The sequence below is a fragment of the Oryzias latipes genome, chromosome 6 (genome assembly GCF_053564925.1).
Source record: "Oryzias latipes strain Hd-rR chromosome 6, Olatipes_Hd-rR_3.1".
NCBI classification, from domain to species: Eukaryota; Metazoa; Chordata; class Actinopteri; order Beloniformes; family Adrianichthyidae; genus Oryzias; species Oryzias latipes.
Window position 1 is genome coordinate 16,283,461 of NC_136242.1, and position 16,231 is coordinate 16,299,691.

At 36.7% G+C, this 16,231-nt stretch overlaps 1 protein-coding gene across 4 annotated transcripts in view; it reads left to right on the forward strand.

Moving 5' to 3' along the window:
* dnah5 (dynein, axonemal, heavy chain 5) overlaps positions 1-16,231 on the forward strand; it is a 60,993-nt gene that overhangs the window by 20,928 nt on the left and 23,834 nt on the right. For all 4 annotated transcript variants that reach the window (XM_023955674.2, XM_020703879.3, XM_023955675.2 and 1 more), the window contains 30 exons: positions 48-124; positions 237-361; positions 446-681; positions 1,115-1,333; positions 1,412-1,474; positions 1,594-1,832; positions 2,044-2,191; positions 2,316-2,408; positions 3,220-3,419; positions 3,586-3,739; positions 4,928-5,091; positions 5,198-5,354; positions 5,627-5,839; positions 5,972-6,196; positions 7,654-7,826; positions 8,537-8,607; positions 8,801-8,908; positions 9,042-9,229; positions 9,615-9,809; positions 9,997-10,131; positions 10,314-10,421; positions 10,979-11,132; positions 11,965-12,111; positions 12,428-12,669; positions 12,956-13,132; positions 13,881-14,085; positions 14,316-14,458; positions 14,824-14,958; positions 15,195-15,317; positions 15,397-15,610. In XM_023955674.2, the coding sequence (XP_023811442.1) occupies positions 48-124; positions 237-361; positions 446-681; positions 1,115-1,333; positions 1,412-1,474; positions 1,594-1,832; positions 2,044-2,191; positions 2,316-2,408; positions 3,220-3,419; positions 3,586-3,739; positions 4,928-5,091; positions 5,198-5,354; positions 5,627-5,839; positions 5,972-6,196; positions 7,654-7,826; positions 8,537-8,607; positions 8,801-8,908; positions 9,042-9,229; positions 9,615-9,809; positions 9,997-10,131; positions 10,314-10,421; positions 10,979-11,132; positions 11,965-12,111; positions 12,428-12,669; positions 12,956-13,132; positions 13,881-14,085; positions 14,316-14,458; positions 14,824-14,958; positions 15,195-15,317; positions 15,397-15,610 (4,831 nt within the window). The remainder of the gene's footprint in view (positions 1-47; positions 125-236; positions 362-445; positions 682-1,114; positions 1,334-1,411; positions 1,475-1,593; positions 1,833-2,043; positions 2,192-2,315; positions 2,409-3,219; positions 3,420-3,585; positions 3,740-4,927; positions 5,092-5,197; positions 5,355-5,626; positions 5,840-5,971; positions 6,197-7,653; positions 7,827-8,536; positions 8,608-8,800; positions 8,909-9,041; positions 9,230-9,614; positions 9,810-9,996; positions 10,132-10,313; positions 10,422-10,978; positions 11,133-11,964; positions 12,112-12,427; positions 12,670-12,955; positions 13,133-13,880; positions 14,086-14,315; positions 14,459-14,823; positions 14,959-15,194; positions 15,318-15,396; positions 15,611-16,231) is intronic.

The window sequence follows — 16,231 nt, forward strand, 5'->3', positions numbered from 1 at the left end:
TTAGTATATTGATTATATATTTATTTTCTGTCATAACTCCCAAACAGGAAGTATCGACAGCTTTAGACCATTTTAGTCAATACCATCACATCTGGAGAACTGACCGGGAAGACTCTTTGCAAAGGTGCAGCAATTAAAAAAAAAAGAATGCAATATTTCAGTTCTACTTGTAAAGCTAGCCACAATTCTTTTTAATTACTATACATTTTCGTTAATAATTATATATTTTTTTACAGGTTCAACCAGACTAATCCACTGCTGTCTAAATTTGAGAGCCAGATTGTTTATTACCAGGACCTGGAGACAAAAATAAACTCTGAGCCAGACTACATCAATGTGGGAGCTTTAGCTTTATTCACAGGTTAGTCCAAGTTATAAATATTGAAATTCCTCTTTAAGTAAACAGCTGCTAAACACTTTTGTTTTTTTATTATTTATTTTAAAGCATCCCTCAAGACCTCCCTGACTGTTGAAACAATGCAATGGATGAACGATTATCAAATGTGCTGTAACAAAAAATATCAACAAGAGCTGGAACAGATCCTTGCAATAATTGATGAAGCTGGAAAAAAACTAAATCGACCAATCAAAGACCTGGATGACATCCGCATTGCTATGGCTGCAATTGACAAGATCAGAAAAGACCAGATATCAATAGAGTTACAAATTGGACCAATAGAGGTAAGCTCTGGAAATAAGTGTTTTTAAACAGGCTAATTGATTTTTGCTAAATCTTTCTTATTCAGATAAAACATGTTTGATACTTAAAACTTTACATTTCTTCTAAAACTATGTTGAAGGTTGCCAGAAAATCATTAAGCGTATTTTACATAAAACTATTGATTTTAGCAGAATCACATGAAGCAGATAATTTTTGTCCCTGGTCAGTTTTTAACCCCTTGAGGAGCTTCCTTGTAATTTTTGAGTTGAGGGGAAACTGTTCCAGGGTTTTTTTCCAACAGATTTTGATTAAAAAAAAAAAAAAAGGTATTCAAAGTCTCTTTCTAAAGCTTTATTTCTCTTAATGCATTCATTTAAATAAGATTTAATAATATTTGAGAAAAATTGAAGTGTGAACATATAAGACTGAGGAATCCCTTTCTCCCTAACACAGGAGTCCTATGCCATGCTCAATAAGTATAAATTTCCAGTTCAGAAGGAAGAGGGGGAAAAGGTGGAAACTCTTCGTTTATACTGGGATAAGCTCATGTTCCGGTCTACAGAGGTTCAAAGTGAGTTGGAAACTTTACAGCCGAAGTTCAAAAAGGAACTGGAAAGCAACATGATAGTCCTACAGGAAGAATGTCAGAACTTTTACCAGGACTACGACAAAGTAAGAGAATATAAACAGGAATACTATTGTTTGTATTCTGTTTTTTACATTGTAATGTATTACCTCTGTTTCCTACAGGATGGGCCAATGGGGGTGGGGCTTGCTCCTCAAGATGTCAGTGACAGACTCATCATGTTTCAGGTTTGCTGTTCCGTAAATGGACTGAACCTACAATTGTATTGTCAACAGAATCCTACAAACCTAACATTTGCCATGAGTGTTAAAGATGATATTTTCTTTGGCTTTGTCTTGGCTCTCAGAATCAATTTGATAATTTGTTCCTGAAGTACACCACATACTGTGATGGAGCAAAGCTGTTCGGAATCACTGTAACCCAGCATCCTCAGCTGATGAAGATTCGGACAGAGCTGACTCTTCTACAGAAGTTGTATGGCCTTTACAACAACGTCATCGAAACAGTCAATGGTTATTATGACATCCTCTGGACTAACATCAACATAGAGAAGATCAACAATGAGCTGCTTGACTTTCAGACAAGGTTAGAATTCTTGAATAATTTTGTTAAAGATTTTGAGAAAAGCAGAAACAAGAATGATGCAAAGAAAGAAGCTGATTTCCAGAAGAAAAAAAGCTAAACAGTAAAATTTTAAAATTGTGTGGTTTTAATTGCATTGGAATGAGAAGAACTAAAAAATATGTTTAAAAAAGGGTAGTTCTAAGCTTGGTAACATATGCGTTTTGACCTAAAGATGCCGCAAATTGCCCCAGGCTCTGAAGGAGTGGCAAGCCTTCCTGGATCTAAAGAGAACCATTGATGAATTTAGTGAGTGCTGCCCCTTGCTGGAGCTTATGACAAGCAAGGCTATGATGGCACGTCACTGGAAGAGAATTACAGAGGTCAGCAAAAGTATCATCTATTGACAGCTTTAGAATTTTTTTTCTTATGATTAAAATTTTTGCTCCTATAATGAAATATTTTTGGGAGTGAAATAAAGTTAACTTAACTAATTTTTATGGACAGGTGACTGGACATAACCTGGATGTGGAAAGTGAAAATTTTAAGCTGCGCAACATCATGGAGGCTGATCCACTCAAGTATAAAGAAGAGATTGAGGTAAGCATGGAGATTAAACAGGGCTGAGTCTTAAGGAGCTGAACAAATAGTCAATGCCAATGAGTATCAAATGAATCATTTTAATTCAAACAACAATTTGATATCCAAGGCAGCAAATCAGAACTTTTTTGCACCACTATTTTCACATGAAAATTAGTTTCTATTTAGTAGTGTAAATGCATTGGAAAATAGAGTACATGTTAAATGTTAAACCAAAGTTTCAAAGATAAAGGGTTGAGATATACTGAAAAAAAAACACATTCTTAATACTGTATCAAATTATGTGTGGATTATTAATTATTGAGGAACTAAAATAACATTTTGGTTATTAGAATAAAAACTTTTGCAATGATACCAAGTTCTAATAACAAACTTATAAACTAAAACAGTTGCAGTGCTCATAGCATGGAAACCAGATAATCAGATAAATTAAATGTGCTGACACACAGACTCAAACATTAAACATAATAAGCATTTTGGAAACATAAACTACCTATGAATAATTCATGATTGCTTTGTAGAGAAGGCTGTCGCATCATGTGTTTCAGAACTTCAGTTCTATTTCAAAATAAGTATTAGGTATTAGCTGGGATGTGTAAAGTCTTACTTTGACAGAACAAACATAGTGCGTTTATAAAAGACTAAAAGGAACTCAATAAATGTAAAAGTTCATTTAATAACATTTGGTTTACAAGCAGTATAAGTTAACAACAAATCTATGATTTAGTTTATTGGGGAGGTTTGCAGATTCTAAACGTCACATCAAGTATTTTTTTTCTTTCTTTTCAATTTGGGGGCTCCTTTTTTGCAGGATATCTGCATCAGTGCAGTCAAAGAGCGAGATATTGAGCAGAAGCTGAAGGAGGTGATCACTGAATGGGACAACAAGACTTTCACATTCGCTGGCTTTAAGAACCGTGGGGAGCTGCTGCTGAGAGGAGACAGCACATCCGAACTTATCGCCAGTTTGGAGGACAGCCTGATGGTTCTGGGGTCGCTCATGAGCAACAGGTTTGCCCCACGCTCACAAAAGTGTCAAAAACTTGCTATTAGCAATGAAATTGAAACAGAAGAAGTGTGTGTGGGGGGGTGGAAAGCTTAACTGCCTCATGAACCTGAAAAGCACAGTGATGAGTCTCATGCTTTACATCTCACATGCTACTTCAATGTCTTCCAGGTACAATACACCATTCAAAGCCCAAATTCAGAAGTGGGTTCAGTATCTGTCCAATACTTCTGATATCATCGAACATTGGATGATTGTCCAGAACCTCTGGATCTATCTGGAGGCTGTTTTTGTGGGTGGAGACATTGCCAAACAGTTACCTAAGGTAAATTACTTTACATTAGTGAGATTTTACCAGAAGCACTGGTGTTTAAAGCACTCACTTTAGTGTATCATATTGGAGCAAATCATTTTTAGTAAGCACGGCTGATATGAAAATGCCCTGATCTGTTGTATGCTTGTTTTTATCTATGGCACTTATTGTAGCAAGTGTAAGTTTGTCTGAACAACATTGTTGATTCTTTTTTAATGGTTCTCCATGCTCATCTGAGTGCCTTCATTTTCATTATTTATTCTTCTTTTTTGCTCTTAGTGCTTTTCATGATACAGTATCTTAAACAAACAAACAAAATGAGAAAAAATCTATTATAATCTTGAATCTTTAAATCTTTATTATTTTATTTTATTTTATTTCATACTCTTTACTTTTAATTTTCTTTTATTTCCTTTTATTGATTTGAAATTGTTTTTGAATTAATTTAGTTTAACAAACTGATTTGCAAAACAATAGTGTATAAAATACGTGGCCTCCAAGCCTCCGTTGGATTTTAATGATTTGCTAGTGACAATGTAATATAGGGTTTCTTGCTTTTTCATTAAAATGTACTTGTTAATATGTTAATTAATTTGGTAATTCTTTATAATTGATATGTTGCCTGCTGGATGTCAAACAGATATTGATTCAGCTGAGGAATCCCATACATGCTCTTAATAGTGTTAGAAGATTTAATTCATTCCAGTTTATTGTATAGCTTGAACGTTTAGAGAAGGAACTTTTGCTGTTAAATGTTTCTGAACTTCTGGCAACAGTATGTATATATTTACTTTTAGTTTTTGCAGGTAATTTGTATTTTTATTTCTTCTATTTTGTTTACAAAATCCATGCATGTTCCAATTTCTCAAAATTATTTCAGAAAATTATGTGAGCAAATTGCACAAATGAAGTAATGCTTGGTAACATAGTTTATAACATAAAAGGCATTTAAAACAAACCGAAAATATCATTGGATTGCTCCCAACTTAATCAAAGCACTTTGCTGTTGGTTTGCCAGCAGTGATGGATGGACACTCACTGGCCACCTCCTTTAACCAGCTTTTCTTGCAAAATCCTTTTACAATCCACCTGTATTCAAAATTGCAACTATCCACTAACCACTATCTGCTTAAAAGGTGTCAATAATTTAAAGCATTCTATTTCAAATACTATTCAATTGAAACTATTTCATTTCCTTAGGAAGCAAAACTTTTTTCAAGCATCGATAAGTCGTGGATGAAGATCATGACGCGAGCTCACGAAATGCCAAATGTCGTGCAGTCCTGTGTGGGAGATGTGACTATGGGACAGTTGCTTCCTCACCTGTTGGAACAGCTGGATAGCTGCCAGAAGTCTCTTACTGGGTAAGCACAAAAAACAGAAACGTCATTTACAACATAGAAGGATAAAAAATGAAACAGACTATAACGGAGAGCTTTTTTTTCTTCTTTAAATCGTGTGGATGAACAGCTATTTGGAGAAGAAGCGTCTGCTCTTTCCACGTTTTTTCTTTGTCTCTGACCCGGCCTTGCTGGAGATCCTGGGCCAGGCCTCTGACTCCCACACCATCCAGGCCCACCTCCTCAATGTCTTTGACAACATCAAATCTGTCCAATTTCATGAAAAGGTGATTTCTTTTCTTTCATCAAACTACTTTGGGGTTCAATTTTTCATGTTTTCGTTCAATTCGCCCCAACCTTTGCAGGAAAAAGAATTCAGAAAAAACAGAGAGATAGAGGTTGTACACAGTAAAAAATATAACAACAGGCATTCAAATTATAAGATTATAAATCCAGGGTAGTTTTATTCTGAATGAATTAGAGGTATAATAAAACAGGAATAAAGACAAATTAATAGAAGAGTCAAACCGGTGTAATAAAAATATTTCACCTGTCTCAGATATATGACCGCATTCTGGCTGTGTCATCACGGGAGAAGGAGACTATGGAGCTAGACCGTCCCATCACAGCAGAGGGGAATGTGGAGGTGTGGCTGAATGCTCTCTTGAAGGAATCCCAGAGGTCTTTGCACCTCGTGATCCGACAGGCTGCTCTTGCCATCCAGAACGAGGGTTTTGAACTTATTGACTTTCTCAACTCGTTCTCTGCTCAAGTAAGTAAATATTTCATATTAGCAATTTTACCTGGACATTACAATGAAATAATTTTATGCTTGGATTATAAAAGGCTTCAGAGCCTTAAAAGCTTATGATGGGATTTTGAAATAACCTTGTTCTGAATCTAGGTTGGCTTGCTTGGAATCCAGATGATTTGGACAAGAGATTCTGAAGAAGCTCTCACCAACGCCCACTATGATCGCGGCATTATGTCCAAAACCAATCAGCATTTCCTGAACTTGCTCAACACACTGATAGATATGACTACAAAGGATCTGGGGGCTGTGGAGAGGACCAAGTATGAGACCCTCATCACTATTCATGTTCACCAACGGGACATATTTGATGACCTGGTCAGTACGTCAATTATGAGACATCACACCTTTTTCTTATCACACAAGACTCAATTTCTCTCTAAACCTACTCTAAACACAGTCTCAGAGGTACTGCTTGTGTTTAAGGTTAAAGACTCAGATGAAAAATGGTGATTTGGTGTTTTTGACAGGTTCTTGTGGCATTTTTCTCATGATGGACACCTACAGATATATATGTAAAATCTAATATATATATATATAAAAAATGTTCTTGGAAAAAGCTTTAAGTTGTCACATAAAAATTACGATCATTAGGCCACAAGCACCCTGCTCTGATTCATTCTGACCCATCCACTTGTAGACAAATGCACATCCATGTACGTCCTTGTTCTCCTCCACAAAGCTAGCATTTGGCTCAAAACTACAGCTGGACAGCTCCAACATAATACATATATATTTTACTATCAATATTTTTAGGTTGTGGTTGTGAGGGGCAGTAAGCTAGCGGGAGAGCATGTAAACAGATGGATGATGGGAAGAGAGCAGGCTTACACGTCAATAGTCCCGCCCACAATTCACCTTTCAGCACATCTTTTCAGGGGTTGCCACAGTGAATCAGCTTTCACTGATTCACACAGGTGGTTTGATGGTTTGGCAGAGTTTTACGCTGGATGCCCTTCCTGACAACCCTTTATCTCATCTGGGCTGGGGACCAGCACAGAGGGTTGTCAGGAAGACTCTGGCTACATAGTTAGGCAGTAGCACAAAGAGTTTTGCCTAAGGGCCCACAGTAGATGAAGGTCATCTACTAAGCAAAACAAACCATGGTTTCCCACGTGTCAGTCCTACACGCAGACAACTGAGCCAACCAGCCAACAGTCCCGCCCAGATTTTAGAGGGAAAATTTAATGAACGCCGCTCTGCAGGACCTATGTCCTAGAAAATGAAACAGGTTTTTGATTTTGGCATAATCATAATTAAAAGACCACTGGAAATGTTTTTAAAATAGCTGAAAAGATGATCGGAGTGGGACTTTAAATAAAAAATCTTGAGCTATTTTTCATTGCTCTTATTATTAGTCACAACAAACATTTTGTACATTAATTTATGTTCCATATTTTCCTTTTTTGTTATCTGATGTATTTCATTTCTCTCTGACATTTCTCTTTTTCATTTAGTTTTGATGCTCGTCATATTGCTTATTCTGTTTCTAGTTCCATCCCCTTACTATCCTCTTCTTTAAACCTTCTTCCTTTCATTTCATAGGTTTTTTATCTAATTACCCTTTTTTACATCTCTTTCAAATAACCTGTAAATCTGTCCTTTAGTGCCTATTCATGCAGTTTTCAACCTGTGCTTATATCATTCTAAACGATGCTTAGTTCCTTTTTTTCATTTGCCATCTCCTCTATTCTCTCATCTCTTCTGGTATATTTCTTCTCCCTGTCTTAGTTGTGTACCTTCTTTTCACCTGCTCTAACCTGTTCTCCTTTTAGTGCCGCTTGCATATTGATAACCCCAGTGACTTTGAGTGGCTGAAGCAGTGCCGCTTCTACTTCAACGAGGACTCAGACAAGATGACCATCAACATCACAGACGTGTCCTTTGACTACCAAAACGAGTTCCTGGGCTGCACTGAGAGGCTCGTCATTACACCTTTGACTGACAGGTAAATGCCCCCTGTAAGGTCACACACAATGCACAAAGTGTTTTTTTCTTTAGCTTTCAGTGTTTCTCAGAAGACAAATCAGAAAAGGCCATTTACTTAAATAACACAATAACATCAACCCACCTTAGAAGAGTTTCAATGTCCTTAAAAGAATAAGAACTTAAGCTTTATTATCAGTATTTAAGTCTAGTCCTTTGGTCTAGAAAAATAAAGTGAGTGAAGGAGAGGTCGGTATTAGTGATCATCACCTCTATAAGATAATATCATTGCAGACAGCAATTAATAGAATCAGATAGTGGAAGTGAAGCAAATCACTGTCATGCACACAGGCAGACATAGGGAGAGAAGTAGAGATGTGAAGAGAAGTAAAGTGTCAGGCAATGGCTTAACAACAGATGTCTGACAGAAGATCTGCAAAGAAGATTCACCATGGTCTTTTGACCCAAGGAAACCTCACAATCTCCACTGCTATATCTCTGCTCAGTCTCATTCTCTGTCTTTCTTTAATGCCATATTTTTCATCATTTCTGGGATTGGCAAAATGTAAACAACAACAAAATAGTTACAATTAAATTCTGAACACTACCATTCTTTTCTCACACTTCTCTAATTTCTTTTGTTTTCTCGATTATTCAAAACATTTTGCAAGCACAGTTTTACTATTAATTTTTTTTAATGTACTTTCTACGTATGTGTTTCTACTTGCGTAGGTGCTACATCACTTTAGCTCAGGCTCTTGGCATGTGCATGGGTGGAGCTCCTGCAGGTCCTGCAGGAACAGGTGAGACTTTTTTTTTTTCTGATACACCAGTGGGATTTTTGCATTAAACAGATTGAGCATAAGTTAAAATAGTTAGTTTTGGTAGTAAACATGTAAATAAAGATATGTTTATCAAGCATATTTGATCATCATGCTAATCAAATAATATATATGACTTGAAAACATAATGCTGTTTTGTTTTGTTATCATATAGGTAAAACTGAGACCATTAAAGACATGGGGCGATGTCTGGGAAAGTATGTGGTGGTGTTCAACTGTTCGGACCAAATGGACTTTAGAGGTTTAGGAAGGATATTTAAAGGTAAACGTCATGAAACCCAATTAGATTTAGTATTACAACCTTGTGACAAAAATATGATTATTGTGACAAAAGTTAATTTTGAGCTAAGTTTCCTTGGTTAATCATGTAGAGTTTAATTGTGTGTGATTTCCAGGTCTGGCTCAGTCTGGCTCGTGGGGCTGTTTTGATGAGTTTAACCGCATCGAGCTCCCAGTGTTGTCAGTGGCAGCCCAGCAGATTGCAATAGTTCTGACCTGCAAGAAGGATCGCCACAAAACCTTTGTCTTTACTGATGGAGACAGTGTTGACATGAATCCTGAGTTTGGCATTTTCCTTACAATGGTCAGTTTTTTTTATTTTGCTGTTATGAAAGAATGTACCTCCAATGTACCTCCGACTGTCCAGGATGCATCTTTTTAAATGCATCCTGGACGCCTCTGTAGATGAGGAGAAATCAGGACATAACAGCTTTGGCTGCTGCCCCCACGACCTGATAAGTGGGAGAAGATGAACCAATGGAAAATCTAAGCCTTGCTTAGCATATGTGGCATTCAAAATACTAAATTCAATTAATTTGTGCTTTTTTTCAATAAATGACCCTAATATATCTAGAGGTTAGGTTATTCATAGTGGAAAGATCAGATATGTTGCACAATGGAGTTTAACTTGCTCTAAGACTGTTTTTTTCAATAAATTTACATTTACTATCCCTTTCCTGTGTATTCAGAATCCAGGTTATGCTGGTCGCCAGGAGCTTCCTGAAAACCTGAAAATTAACTTCCGCTCTGTATCCATGATGGTTCCTGACCGGCAGATCATTATTCGAGTAAAACTGGCCAGTTGTGGGTTTATAGACAATGTGAAGCTGGCTTGCAAATTCTTCACACTTTACAAGCTGTGTGAGGAGCAACTCTCCAAACAGGTAAACGATCAGACCCCCAGAAGCCCTGTGTGAACTCGGAACTGTGAATAGCTAACAGGTGGGATAGGTGTACAATATGGAAAGGAACACAACCACCAGATGCATCTCCAGTTCACCCACGACTTCTACTTTGTACTTTTTAATTAATTATAAAGTCTTAAAATTAAACTAATCTCTGCTTATTAAGGTTCACTATGACTTTGGCTTGCGAAACATTCTATCAGTCCTGCGAACTCTTGGAGCAGCTAAGCGAGCCAACCCCAGCGACACGGAGTCCACCATCGTCAAGAGAGTTCTGAAGGACATGAACCTTTCCAAACTGGTCAGTCTTTGAGGTTTTAATCATTCTTTAGTAAAACAATTGTTAAAAAATGTTTATCTGGATTAGAACCTCAAAATTGTATTAATAAAGTGAAAGAAATTGTCACAAGGAGCACAACACTTAAGTTTAATATGTCCTTTTGTCTGTTTTTGCAAACATTTCTTTATATATGGGTTTGTTAGATTGATGAAGATGAGGAGCTCTTCCTAAGCTTGATTGAGGACCTCTTCCCAGGCATCGAGCTCAATAAGGAAGGTTACCCAGAGCTGGAAGCTGCCATTGATAAAAAGGTAAGAGGAGTGAGAGATATACTTGTGACTGTTTTATAATTTACAAATCTAACAGAAGAAGAAGAAACATGAAAGAAGCATGAATGAGAAAAGTTGGGAAGTAGAAAAAGTGAACAAGGATGAAAGAACAGCCGAGAAAATTGATTAAAAGTGGACTGAGAGCTTGCCGCATTTTTCATATACCTTTTTGAAGCTAAACGGCCAGCTCAGAATTCTGTTTCCAGGCAGACTTCAGAGTTTAGAAAGAACACTTGAAGGTGAAAAAAAAGGGAAACAGAGCTAAAGAAATTAAAGATGAAATAAATATTTTTTAACTGAACTGTACCTAGAAATAAAGAACTCAAAAGGGTTAGAACAAAACAATTGAATATTTCTCAATGATCTAACCCAAGGGTTTGTGGGGGCACCAAGAAATGCAGAATACGTTTGGAGAGTTTGGTATTCTATGTGTGTCATTGGCATTTTAGTAGAATGAAATTTTTTTTTATAGAACTTATCGTTGGTTTGGATAGACTAAAACATCTGAATCCAAGCATGTTTTTTGTTCATTTGCTTAGATCCAAGAGACAGGTTTGATCAACCACCCTCCTTGGAAGCTCAAGGTCATCCAGATGTATGAGACTCAGAGGGTTCGGCATGGCATGATGGCTCTGGGGCCCAGTGGGTCCGGAAAGACAACTTGTATCCAGATACTGATGAAAGCTATGACAGGTGCGATTTTGTGGATGTCACACCAGCCTGTAATGAGACAACTCCTTCAATATTTTTTAAAGCAATCAAAGGAAGGAACACAAAATTTTCTCTTTTAAAATTCAGACTGACATGAAACAGAGTGGCTAGAGCGAGATAATGCAAGCATTTCAAATCTATATGAGAGAGAACTAAAGCGAAAGAACAGTAATACATTAGGATAAAAGGGTTGAAAGATTAATCATTTGCTCAATGTCTTTCAAGTTTTACTCTTGATCTCATGAAAGCAACAAGAAACTGGTGAAATGTTTGCTTGGTACGAATGTCCTTAATAGTATTTGGAATTGAGAAGCAATTCTGCCATCCTACACAGCCAAAAATGCACTTCCTAAGTATTTTAATCATCACAAAAATTCACTATGAAATTTATTTAAACCAGTGCATTAGCTGCAAAAAATTTTTTTTTTTTTGTGAATGGTGGAACAATGAGGAACAGTAAACAACCCTGTAACCACATCACCGAAACTACCATGGCTACCACTTTGTGTGGCCACCTTCACATATCACAGTACCCAGTACATCAGGATACTTATGTACTGGGTACATACCTGAACAATTTGCCAAATAGAAAGGAAGTGTTTGTTAGGAGAATGAAGGTTTCAAAGTTATAATGCAATATCAGATTTTGATCGTCAGATTGAGTCTAAAAAGAGGACAGTGACCCAGGTACCTTTTGAAATATTTTAACTGATTTTGCTGTGGTTTGTTTTCCGAAATTGCATGCAAGTCATTGTGCCTTTTGTGTTTACATACTATATCATGCCTAACACACGTTCATTGATGTTTCTTCCAGAGTGTGGCCAGCCCCACAGAGAGATGCGCATGAACCCCAAAGCAATCACTGCACCCCAGATGTTTGGACGACTGGATGTGGCCACTAATGACTGGACGGATGGCATCTTCTCCACACTGTGGAGGAAAACTCTGAAAGCAAAGAAGGGTAAGGAATTTTCTCGCTCAACATACAACTTCATGTTCCCACCTACTGTCTCCTAGTCTCCCTGAAGTAGCATGTGGCCCGAGTTTGGAAAAATGTTGTACATCAGCAGTAACACGTGTATGTAGTATGAAGATTAAACTGCAATTTATTTTGCTTTTATCATTTGAGATTTAACAAGATTTTATATATTTTTCAATTTAATGGCCTATAAAGTTCTTGATGTATATATAAATACTAATGTCAGAAATCCTAGTTTATGTTGTATTTCAGCTGCTGTGCCTATAGGTCTGCAGATGACATGTTTGTAATCACTCAGGAGAGCACATCTGGATTGTCTTGGATGGACCCGTGGATGCTATCTGGATTGAAAATCTAAACTCAGTTCTGGATGACAACAGAACTCTTACACTGGCAAACGGAGACCGTATACCAATGGCTCCCAACTGTAAAGTGGTTTTTGAACCACACAACATAGACAATGCCTCCCCAGCCACAGTGTCGAGAAATGGCATGGTTTTCATGAGCTCCTCTGTACTCGGTTGGAGCCCAATACTTGAGGTAAGTGGACTTTATATAAAAATTATGATTTTTTATTTTCCTTTCAATAAACCTGAGAAAAGTAATGAGATAAAAGAAAACACGTTTTCACATCAGAGTCATCTGGTTAAAATGTATTAAAGTGATATTAAATGAAATTCTTTAGAGTTTGACAGTGTTTGTGGGACAAAGTGTTTGTTTTAAAGTAAGACATTTCATTTGAATCACTCTTGCAAAACTTCAAATAATGTTTTAAAAACAGTTCTTATAGTTGTATGAACCCAGATGATTTTCTTTTTCTTCCTAGGGGTGGCTAAAGCAGCGCTCCCCCAATGAGGCAGAGGTCCTGCGGCAGCTCTTCTCTTCCTCCTTTTCTGAACTATATCGCTTTAGTGTGCAGTCATTAGAGTTCAAGATGGACATGCTGGAGGCTTTTGTCATCATGCAGTGCATAAACATGCTGCAAGGACTCATTCCACTAAAGGTAAGATTAAAGCTCAACCGTATTTTCAGTTTATGGAAACCAACTTAACTAGGAGTCGTTTTTTTGTACTGCTGCTTGAAAAAATGAAAAACAGTCAATGTTTTTCTAGGATACATCCGGAACCATTGGAAAAGTAACGGATAATAATAGCACAGGAGAAGTGGATCAAATGTTTCAGTGGCCCTCATCAATTAAGTGAATTGAAATATGAAACATAAAAGTGAAGGAGAATTTCCATTAATGAAAGTAAACTTTACATCTTTAAAATAGATGATCAAATCTGCCTATAAACCTAAAATCCAAACTTTGGATAACAAACTAGAACAGAATTGGACTACAGTTACAGTCACAGTTGGAGTTAATCAACAAAGAGGACCCTTCTGATCAGTAAAAAGCTGGAATACAGAACTAAAACAAACAATTATCTGTTAACTTAAAAAGAAAAAATACACAAAACAGAGACTCTCTCTTTGTGTCAATAGGAAAATTGGTTTTTACATTGACGATACAAAAAAATGTAATTGCATCCATTATTGAGTTAAAAAAAAACTGAAACTGGAAGCACTAAATAAAACCTGTGTCTTTGCACTGTGGTTGACAACATCTAGAGCTGCACACTTTGGTTTAGTAAAGTGAATAGAGCACAAAAAATCAAGTTTTGCAATATGACATTATCCACTCATTTGAGTGTTTTAATGTAAAGAATAAACCCTTGAAGTTATTGATGTAACGTTTGTTCTTTTTTCAGGAGCAGTGTGGTGAGTTACCCAGAGAGCACCTGGAGCGGCTATATATCTTTGCTCTCATGTGGAGCGCCGGTGCCTTGTTGGAACTGGAGGACCGGAAGAAGATGGAGCTCTGGTTCAGAGGGAATGATGTCATCCGTCGAAGTCTGCCAGAGATCCCTCCAGGCAGGGAAGAGACAATGTTTGACTACTATGTCACAGCCGAAGGTAACTGAACAGTTATGAATAAAGTAGATAAAGACCCACCCACACTTTGCTTTTAAAATAAATAGATAACTATTAATACAGCAGGTTATTTTAACTATTTATATACATCTCTCATTCCTCTGTGGATTTTTTTTTTGGTATTTCTTTAATGAGAAAACATCCTTATAAAGTTTAAGGTCTGTCCCAGCACCTTGCTTTACCATTGAAAGTTTGGAAATGTCTTTTTGCAGGTCATTGGGTCCACTGGAGCACCAGGGTTGAAGAATACATCTATCCACCCGATGTCACCCCTAAATACAGCTCCATTTTGGTTCCCAATGTGGACAATGTTAGAACAGACTTTCTAATTGACACCATATCAAAGCAGGGAAAGGTAAAATGCAACTTTATTCTTTATATAAATGTGTTAAAATTATTTAGATTATAATTTCTATATTGTATCTTAAACATCTGAAAACATTTTTGTTAATCCAACAAAGAAAGAAATGTCCCACTCAAGTTTTTTCCAGTCCCAACGAGTTTTGGTTAGTTTGCAGCAAGTCAGTCATTACTTGAGTAATTCTGTAGACTTGTTGAATGGGTTTACAAAAATGTATTTAGATTATTTAGTGCCTCATTTTTGACACCAAGTTTTTGTTTCATGATTGTATAAATGTTTCCAAAAATATTTACTGCTTTAGGATGCTGAAAAATGGTGGGCATACAGAAGTGAACTGTTTTATCTTTTTATCTTTAAAGGCCGTTTTACTGATTGGAGAACAAGGTACAGCCAAGACTGTTATCATGAAAAGCTTCATGTCTAAATATGATCCTGAGATCCAACTGGGCAAGTGTTTAAACTTCTCCTCTGCAACCACGCCACTCATGTTCCAGGTAAAGCCACTTCCTCATCACTGTCTCTCTGTTTGTTTAATGTAGGTGTTACAACGTTTCAGGTTTAAAGAAGCAGCTGTGTATTGTCAAGCTGTACAAATAACTGTGTAAATGCTTGATAATCAGAAAGGATTCATATCTATCAGTAGAAATGCAGATGTCTATCTCTCTTTGTCATTTTCTTGTTTTGGATTTGAAATGCCTGTTTTTTTCTGCAAACCTTGGTTTGCTTTTAGAGGACAGTAGAAAGCTATGTGGACAAAAGGATGGGAACTACCTATGGTCCACCGGCTGGGAAGAAAATGTCAATTTTAATAGATGATATCAACATGCCTGTGGTCAATGAGTGGGGAGACCAGGTTGGTAGCTAATATAAGATTTCTGGTTCCTTTTTGTTGGAGCAACTTTCACAATAAGCTTACTTTCTGCCTTTATAAGGTGACAAATGAGATTGTCCGACAGCTGATGGAGCAGAAAGGCTTCTACAACCTGGAGAAGCCAGGAGAGTTCACCAATATAGTGGATGTTCAGTTTCTGGCAGCCATGATTCATCCGGGTGGAGGCCGCAACGACATTCCACAAAGACTGAAAAGGCAGTTCTCCATCTTTAACTGTACACTGCCCTCCAATGCTTCCATAGATAAGATATTTGGTGGGTAAAAAGGCTTGAGAATGTTTTGTTTAAAGATTTTGTTTATAGTAATTGTGATTTAAATGTGCGAGAAAATTGGAGACAGAAAATAAACAATTAAATTATAGAAAGGCTAAAAAATAGAGTTCAGCAAATAAAAAGTTCTAAAATCATCAGAACTCAGTAGAGGAAAAATGCAGTTTATGAATTTATTTGTGATTCCTGCACATTAAGTAAGGTTACAACTAAACAGAGGAATATCAGAAAAAACAATTTCATTTCTTTAGGATGAATAGAATGTGATTTAAATAGTTTAAGAATGTAGTTTTATATAGATTAAGTAATGTCCAGATAAAATCCATGTGAACACGTGCAAAGGAGATGGCAATCTACCATAAGAGCAGAAGATTACCCAATCATCAGATTATATGTGGGGGTTAAAGAAACCATATGCCATAAGTATTAAGCTTATCAGTTCATTCATTCACAGGTCAACCAACAGATAATTCATAGTAAACTTTGTTGGACCACTTCATCAGATTTTAACAGGTCCAAGTGTGAATATGTTTTCGAACATGTATAATTGTTTAATTGTTTGTAATATATGTGTTCATATATGGAAGAAAAAAGAAAAAAAAATTC